The sequence below is a fragment of the Myotis brandtii genome, unplaced genomic scaffold (assembly GCF_000412655.1).
Source record: "Myotis brandtii unplaced genomic scaffold, ASM41265v1 scaffold250, whole genome shotgun sequence".
NCBI lineage: Eukaryota > Metazoa > Chordata > Mammalia > Chiroptera > Vespertilionidae > Myotis > Myotis brandtii.
The window spans coordinates 2,477,120-2,486,383 of record NW_005359478.1 but is presented as its reverse complement, the minus strand read 5'-3'; the positions used below and the strand labels follow the sequence as shown (position 1 = coordinate 2,486,383).

The window sequence follows — 9,264 nt, the reverse complement described above, 5'->3', positions numbered from 1 at the left end:
GGGGGTGGGGGAGGCGGGGGGATTGTTAAGGGCGGGGAAAAAAAGGAGACATATGTAATACTCTTTGTAATACGTTAAGCAATAAAACAATTTAAAAAAAAAGAAACAATCGAAATAAAACATCCTAAAGTAAAAAAACAAAACAAAACAAAAAATGTGTGATTCCGTCTTACCTCAGGGTTTGAAGTTTCAGCTTCCTTTGTTTCATTAGTCTGTATACACTTTTGTTGCCTTTTTAAATTTTGTTCCCTCTAATATGATCTTCCATATGCATCTTGCTCCTCTCCCCCTCCATCCTCCCAACAACACACACAGAGAAATTGAGACAAGAATGGGTTTGGGCCCATTTCTTCCTACTAGATACTTGATATTTTGGTGCCTCTGAAACATAGAATCCAGTCCTTGACCTGGATTCTTCGGTGCAACAAACCCAAGTTACTGTCTATGTGAGTCATATGTGTCTTTTGTAGTTTTGAATTTTCAGGACAAGCAGGCGGATTTGATTGCTGATGGCTTTCATTTTCATATCCATGACTTGCAAACCTTTTTTTGTTGCCTCTGTTTTCTAGTGCTGCATTAGATGTGGAATTATCTGATGATTCCTTCCCTCCAGAAGACTTTGGCATTGTCTCCGGAATGCTCAACGTCAAATGGGACCGGATTGCCCCGTATCCTCTTGACCCTGGGTGATGAAGGCTGGCGGTGGGGGTGGAGGACGTTGCCACCAAAGAAAGCGGGGTCCCTTCCAACAGTCCAGGGGTGCATGGCCATTTTCTGTCATCTCTCTGGATGAGATTGGGCAGGAGATACTGGTGGCAGCTGTGTTCGTGTGCTTTGGATGCCCCTGAGGTTCTGACGTTTAGGTTATAAGCCCTAAGACATACTCTGTTGGGAAGACGTAGACACTTACTAGTAGATGTTGGTGGCCCAGCAAAGGAGGGTGCCTTTAAAAGAAATTCAATTGGATGCTAACGTGGGGGACCTGAGGGACCTTTCAAAGATTCTTCTTAGTCAATGGGTCTCTTATTCTGTTCTACCAGTTGTTTCCTGAGTGTTTTGAATTAGATTTTTTTCCCCATGTGAGTTAAAGTATGTTTAGATTTTCTGATGAGAGTTAGTGTTCTCTTTGTGGTTTTTGTTTGTTTTTATTTTGCATTTTCAAGAACTTCCTTCAGTTATAGTCAATGAAGGATTTTCTGTGAGCTTAAGTGACTAATTTTTCATCCATAACATATATTGTTTTGAAAGTTTACTTCAAAAACCTCGATACTGAGTACATCATGGATTTAAAACTTGGCTAAAAAGGCATCATATTGCCCTACCTGGTTTGGCTCAGTGGATAGAGCGTCGGCCTGCAGACCGAAGGGTCCCAGTCGATTCCAGTCAAGGACACGTACCTCCGTTGCAGGCTTGGCCCGGGCCCTAGGGCTCGTGCAGGAGGCAACCAATCGATGTGTTTCTCTCACATCGATATTTCTCTCTGTCTTTCCCTCTCTCTTCCATTCTCTCTAAAAATCAATGGAAAAAATGTCCTTGAGTGAGGATTTAAAAAAAAAAGGTATCATATTATAATATATGTTAGGCTTACAAAAAAGTGTATGTTTATTATTCTTGCAGAGGATTGCAAGTATGCAATCACCACATGTATTGGCAACTTCTTTTGTAAATGGTGCATTTAGTCCACAAGTTGAAAGGTTGTTACAACTTTAGCTTCATCTTTTTCCCTTCCTTAACTCTTGGGCCAGTGCTAGCAACGTCTCCCATACTGTTGTCCTGCGCCCTCTCAAGGCCGGTTATTTCAACTTCACCTCAGCAACTATTACTTACCTGGCCCAGGAGGATGGGCCCGTTGTGGTGAGTTGCCCAAACCCTTAGCTGGATGGGGCTCAGATCTGCCTTTGAAAACTCCTGCAGAAAATTGTCAAGGTAGCCACTAAATTCTGAGAAAGATAAGAAAGACCAGAAACGTGGGATATTGTCCTTAGGAAATATGTTTCAAATTATAAAGTTCCAGAATAAAGCAATTGAAATGGATGGGAGGGGAGTACTGTAGCATTCCCTTCCTCTTCATTCCTTCTGCTTGGCTTTTTATCTGGAATGTGTCAAATATCGCCCCGTTCATTGCTGTCCTTGCCCTTCCAATTCATCTATGCTGCTGTCAGATCATTCCCCATCTTCACTGTTTCCATGTCTTTCCCTTGCTTTGGATGCTTCTGCTTATTGCATCAAGGTCAAGCTTTTCTGCCTCTCATTGCATACCCTCCAGTAGTCCAGCTGTTCTCTGCCTCTCCTGCTTTCTCTCCACCCGACCCACAAAGACCCTCCATCCCAGTTAGGCCAGGCTCCTCCCGGTGAAGTACTCTCTCTCCTCCACTTCATTATCCAACGCCTTCTCGAGACCCAGCTCTGAGCTGCAAGGCCTTGTTTCTGTCGTCTGCTTTCACAATTCCCATTGCTCTTTCCTACTCCTTCTTTCAATAATCATTCATCGAGGCAACTGTCGCTCTTATGCTGCAGGCACTTGAACATTTAATTATTTACTGTCTTCAGTAGTTCTCTTTCTTTATGTGTAGGTCTTCCCCCCACCCTCACTCCCAATTTAATACACACCCCTTGAAGCCAGGGACTTTGTCTTAGATTTCTCTCTGTTTCCCATATTTAATAGAAACAGTAGTCAGTAATCTTTGACTGATTGATGTAAAGGTCAACAGACATTTATTGAGCCCTGCAATGTGCTGGACTCTGGGAGATACCAAGAAGATTAAGACGCTGTCCCAGCCCTCAAGAACCGTAGGTCATGGATTCATAAAGGCCTCTGACAGGACCATACGATGGGCTGTTGGCTACTTAGCAAGTACACAGTAGGGAGAGGACTTTGAATAGAGTCAACCATAGAACTAAACAAAATCCAAAATTCTCATTAAATGCACATTCTGAATTTTCTTTTTTTATAAACCATGTGGAGCCTTATTTTTGTAATCCCTGTTACATTGCCACATCTTGTGTCATTTCTACTTTCAGAATCCGCTTTAGAAATAGCGCTGGGATGTAAAGTACAGCACAGGGAATACAGTCAGTAATATTGTAATAACTAGCTGTGGTGCCAGGTGGGCACTGAAATACCAGGGGGAACACTTTGTAAAGTAGATGATTGTCTAACCACTATGCTGTACACCTGAAACTAATATAAAATAATACTGAATGTAAACTGTAATTGAAAAAAATATTTAAAATAGCTTGGCAGGGTGGCTCAGTTGTTTGAGCTTCCTGTGCACCAAAAGGTTGCGGGTTCGATTCCTGGAAAGGGCACATACCTGGGTGGTGATTTTGATTCCCTCTCAGGGAGCATGCAGAAGCCAACTGATGGATGTTTCTCACAGTGATGTTTCTCTGTCTCTCTCTTCCTTCCTCCCTCTCTCTACACGTCCTTGGGTGAGGATTAAAAACAACAATAACAACAACAAAAAGACATAATAAGATACTACCTCACACACACTGTGATGGCTATAATAAAAAATGAAGACAGTAACATGTTGGCAAAGATGTGAAAAAATAGAATGCGAAAACACGACTGGCGAGAACATAAAATGCTGCTGCCACGTTGGGAAAACAATTTGGCAACTCCTCAAAAAAATAAAAATAAAGAAAGAACCAACTTTTAGGACTCTGGTTCTACATGGTGTCTAATGGGTTAAAAGACAAAAAACCAAAGGGTCAGCTGCCACTTTAGAACAGAGTTGTTTGCACTGTGCTCCAAAGTCCTGGCCTGCTCTCCAAGACAGGAATGTGGGCCAGACTCCGCCCCCTCTAGTTCTGTACGTTTGGGTAGGGCTTTGTACTGTCCAGAATCTTTCTCATTTCATTGGAGCCTCACGGCACTCAGGTACAGAGGAGTATTTCCACTGGAGGAATAAGGAAATGAGTGGCAAGTGCAGGTCATTCCATCACACACTTGGCCCTGCAGAGGGGCCAGTGGTGGTGAGCCACTCTTTCCCGAGTCTGAGTCTAAGGTAGAAGGACTTGGTTTGAATTTCAGCTGCATCCCTGGCCTACTTGTTTAAGTAAATGCTCATCATGTGTTTCTCAGGTCTCCTGGCTCCTAATTTACTCCCCTTTACAACACAGTAAGAATCATCCAACTCTCTCTAGTTCAAAAGCTCTTCTTCCTCTTGAAGCTCTAAGAATCTAACACTTAGGCCCTGACTGCGTAGCTCAGTTGGTTAGAGCATCATCCTGATACACCAAGGTTGTGGGTTCGATCCCCTGTCAGGGCACATACAAGAATCAGCCAATGAATGCATAAATGAATGGAACAACAAACCGACATTTCTCTCTCTCAAGTCAATTAAAAAAAAGTGTTGCATGAAAGGAGAGAAGGTTAGCACTCCCCTTGACAAGGATGGAATTGGCTCTCGGGCCTAACAACACGCATACGGTTAAGGCATTGCCACCTACTTCGTGGCATCTAACCACTGAATGGGAAATTTTATCACTATAGATAGATGAATTGTATTGTGCTACTCTAGAGTAAGTAGGATGGTTCAAATAATACATTAGATTCAATTTCCTGATCTCATTATAAGACAGACCTCAAAGTTAGTTTTAATATGATGTTAAATAAATAACAAAACATGGGTAATGGGGGGGGGGATGAGGACACATTTGTAATACCTTAACTAATAGAGAATTTTTTAAAAAAAAGAATAACGCTTAGAACTAGGTTGGTTGGGACTGCCCTTTCTCAGGTGAGACAGTGTGGGGCTTGCCTTATGTCCTGCTTTTATTTTCAGGTTGGCTTTACCAGTGCACCTGGACAGGGAGGAATCCTGGCTCAGCGGGAGTTTGATAGGAGATTCTCACCTCATTTTGTAAGCGGCACAGTGTTGTCTGGGATGAGACCACCTTGGGTCCTGGGACCTCTTAGCCTCCTTAGAAGATTTGTTTAATTGGTTGGTTTTTGCCATATCTGTTTTTTTGGTGTCTGATACAGCCATCAAATATCCTGATTTAACTATGATTAGAGATTTTTAGTAATGAGATCACAATTATCAGAACCAAAAAACTGCCCTTTTTCTTTCCTCATCCTTGAGTAGAACCCCATCTTGGAGTCCTGAGGTTATTTTGAGATTTAAAAAGAATATCTGCTTAGATTCAAAGAGTTGTAGAGCATTGGGAAGGTGAAGCGGGAACTTAGCTGTGGTCTAGTCTAAGAGAGAATTTTTTGAAGATTTGCCTAAAGTTCTGAATGAGGAAATTCATGTACTCATCCATTCATTCAGTGAATAATTATGAAGTTCCTAATTATGTGCTCGGTTCAGTGCTTTGCTTTGGGAAACAATGGTGACCAAGACAGCCCTTTTCATAAAGATCTTAGGGGCTCCTAGGGACTCAGAACAAGTCACCGAGGGGAGATGCTCTGATGGAGATCGTATACAAGGTGCGGGAGGAGCATGCAGCAGGAACATCGAGCCTGGTCTGAGTCAGGGCGAGTTTCTGGAGGAGGAGGTTAGCAAGGATGGGCATCATAGGGAGAGGGAGCAACTCAGTGTGAGAAATAGCGAGGTGCCATCCAGGTATGCGAGTAGTCTAGGAGGCTGGAGGGCAGATGAGGCGGAGGGATGGGGGAGGGGCTGGAGACAGTGGGGTTAGATCACAGGAGGCTTGACTGTCCGGGCAATACTTGGCCATCTCCCTCCTCACAGATTGTCTGGAAGAGAAAAGCTTTTCTTCTCTTCTGGGTGGGGTCAGGTGAAGCTTTGGCTTCACAGCGAGAAAGATAGATTGGTTTTCAGAGAGCCATTCTCCCTCAGGAGTGGTCAGAGGAGCCTTCCCGTCAAGGTTCTGCTTGTGGGCGGGGCTGCTCCCTTTCTCATTGGCCCTCTCCTTCCTGGTCCTCTCCTGTGCCCTCCTCCCTCGTCTAAGCAAGGCCTTGTTGTCTTCCACAGCTGGACTGGGCAGCCTTCGGGGTCATGACTCTCCCCTCCATCGGGGTCCCCCTGCTGCTGTGGTACTCCAGCAAGAGGAAATACGACACTCCCAAGACCAAGAAGAACTGAGGGGCTTGCACAGCCCTCCCATCCCAAGAAACGCAGGTGCTTTCCAGACTCCAGAGGGATCTCAGATGCAGTCTCCTCCCTTAGCCCTCGGCCGCCTTCTCCTGGACCCTGCCCTGCTCTCATCCCGAGGGAAGGACTGGGCCGAGGACTACGAGAGCCTCCTCGCTTCCCCCTTGAAGCCATACAGACAAGAATGCCCCGAGCCTAGAGGTGCCCTGGGGTGTTTTGCTGGCGGTACGAGCTCTCCAGTGTAGGAGGGGGCATTTGGAGACTGCATGACACCACCCCCATCTCCTGCTCTCCCCTCTCAGAAGGGGATAGAAGATAAAGTGAAAGCTGTGTGACTCTCGGAGGCTACCCAGCTCCTGTTCCGGGTTAGGGAAGTGCTTACCAAATGGGTTTTCTAATAAAAACAAATGCCACACTGACTTGCCCGTTTTCTCATCAGCTGAGTGAGTGCAGGTTGTTGGAGCTCAAACCTGAGAGCCAAGGCTCCTGGGCAGGTGAGCGGAGTCCTGCCTCATTGCTGTGGGGGTTGCGGGTCCTGTTCCCATGGAGATACTGTTTATCTGCTTTTGAGCACCTTGCTTCATCTCTTATTTCCCTCTGCTCTCACCAGTCACCACATATTCCCCAGAACCTGTCTTGACTGTTCGCTCCTCTTAACTCAAGGAGAGGTGGGGAAGCCGTTCTGGTCTCATATACTGACTTGTTTTTGTAATCCTCACCCGAGGATGTTTTTCCCCATTGATTTCTAGAGAGAAGGGGGGAGGGGGTGTGGAGAAACATCCATGTGAGAGAGACACATCAGTTGGTTGTCTCTTGCACAAGCCCTGACCAGGAATCGAACCCAAGATCCTTTGGTCCCCAGGCTGACACTCTAACCACGGAGAAAACTGGCCAGGGTTTACTTACTGACTTGTTGAAAAGCTACCTCTTACACCTGGTTCTAGTCCTCCTTCTGTTTGAGAACTAGCTTTTCTTGAGCTTGCATTGCGCCTCTGCTCTGAGCTCTGGCCCGGCGGCAGCACCGGGATACCCTGAGCTGTCCCCGAGCACGGCCTGTGGAAAGGCGGCGGCTTTCGCTGCAGCAGCAGCAGCGGTGGGGAGAAGCCACTCCAGCTGACTCTGTCCAACCCAGGAATGCCGTGGTCCGAGAACAGCCTCCCAGGCAGGGGAGCAGCCCAACAAACACCCGCTTTGTTCCTGCCACCAGTTTAGACTCTGTTGGGGATGGGGGGGGGGGGGGGGGGGGGGGGCGTGCTGCCCAACCGGTTTAACCTTTCCTCTGCCCAGCAGCGGAGCCTCTGGGCCCCAGGAAGGATGAAAAGGACATGGAGGCAGCGCGAGGCTCCAAACGGAGTGGCCCTCCACCAGCTCACATCCCTCCTCCAGGGGCTGTGGCTCGGACACCCCGGGACCGGCCAGGTGAGAGCGCAAGGAGGGGACAGCACGACGCTGTTGCCATTGGTCCTGGTGGAGACCTGGGGCTTGCTCAGGAGAACGGGGAGAAAACAATGGTCAGGAGCTGGGGGTTGAGGAGGAAAAGGGAGCTGGTCTATGAAGCATTCGTCTTTGGAGGAGGAAGCGCACTTCCACCTGCGCGGTCTCCCTGGGAACAGAGCGAGCTCACCTGCAGGAGGCGGTGTTGTGCTCTAGAGGCCAGGATGAGCTTCGTGACCCGAAGGTCCTAGAGAACTCTCCTCCTGTCTCCACTCAGAGGTGCTCCTTTCCCGAAACGGGCCATCTTTACCTTTCCTGGCGGAGCTCAGCACTCCGTGTCCTGGGCCTTGTAAGAATGGAGGAGACTCGGGTGGGGGAGGGGGCGCGGACAGCTAACAGGAGAAGCATTGTGAAGGCAGTTCGTGTCCCAGGCACCTTGAAAAGGGGCCAACACCAGATACTTCCTCTCTGAAGGGATCCACTTCCACTGGTGTTGGATGGAATGCGAGCCCACCCATGAGCAGTGGGCTTGGAGGATGTAAGAGCCTCTAAAACAGAGGTTCTCAACCTGTGGGTCGCAACCCCTTTGGGGGTCGAACGACCCTTTCACAGGGGTCGCCTAAGACCATCGGAAAACACATATATAATTACATATTGTTTTTGTGATTAATCACTATGCTTTAATTATGTTCAATTTGTAACAATGAAAATACATCCTGCATATCAGATATTTACATTACGATTCATAACAGTAGCAAAATTACAGTTATGAAGTAGCAACGAAAATAATTTTATGGTTGGGGGTCACCACAACATGAGGAACTGTATTAAAGGGCTGAGGCATTAGGAAGGTTGAGAACCACTGATCCAGAGGGTTGGAGTAAATTTTGGCTTTATTGGTTATGTTTATTTTTTTTAAATAAGGAGAATGTATGATTGTGCTATTTGTATAATTAAAAGTTAAATACTTTAATAACATTTATTTTGGGGCCACCATTTAACATTTTTCCCCACTTCTACCATCTCTACAACAGGCTGGTCTACTGCACTGCCTCTGATATGTAGTCAAGCAGCCAGCGCAGCCGGGTGTCTCAGCTCTCCGCTGGGCACTGGCACCCACGGAGGCCCAGGAACCAGGATTTTAAAAAGATTCCCAGGTGATTCTAATGTGCAGCCAAGGTTGAGAACCACTGCTCTAGAGGCAGACTTAGCTGGAACAGTTGGCTTTATGATTGAACCCTGTTCACTTCTGAGGTAATTGACTGGGAGGAGGAGTGGTCGATAGCGTCCTTTGCTCTAATGGAAACCACCCTAGGAAGGTGGGAACCCTGATCTCCAGATTGTGTGCAGGTCTGCATGGCGGAGGGAAAGTAAGCCTGGGTCCCCCATCCTTCCTGGAGGTTGGGCACCAAAACAGGGGCTCCTCCCTAAAAGGCAATACAGATCCCACCCTGGGAGCCAGCTGACTATTCCTCCCACGTCGTCCAAACTTTCAGTTGGCACCTCCTCACCCACACCCAGCCCTGGTACCAGGAGGAACCAGGTGCCTGGGTGTCCACCTGCACACACTAGGCTTGGGGACTCCTCCTGAAGGAAGTCAAAGGGAAACGGGTGTACGAATTTCCAAGAAACGGGGAAATGAATGCAGTGGCTCCGAGTGGTGGAAGCAGGACTGACCACAGACGGGCAGCATGCTGGGCATCCGCCCTCCGCATCCACCACTTGCTGGCTGGCTGACCTCAGGTAAAGCACGCCCCTCCCGGAG

The 9,264-nt window shown here is 47.3% G+C and overlaps 1 protein-coding gene across 1 annotated transcript in view; it reads left to right on the top strand.

Moving 5' to 3' along the window:
- SSR2 (signal sequence receptor, beta (translocon-associated protein beta)) overlaps positions 1–6,484 on the top strand; it is a 7,902-nt gene extending 1,418 nt beyond the window's left edge. The window contains exons 3-6 of the mRNA XM_005867561.2: positions 570–668; positions 1,746–1,854; positions 4,791–4,868; positions 5,946–6,484. Of these exons, the coding sequence (XP_005867623.1) occupies positions 570–668; positions 1,746–1,854; positions 4,791–4,868; positions 5,946–6,056 (397 nt within the window). The 3' untranslated portion in view covers positions 6,057–6,484. The remainder of the gene's footprint in view (positions 1–569; positions 669–1,745; positions 1,855–4,790; positions 4,869–5,945) is intronic.
- The last annotated feature ends 2,780 nt before the right edge of the window (positions 6,485–9,264 follow it).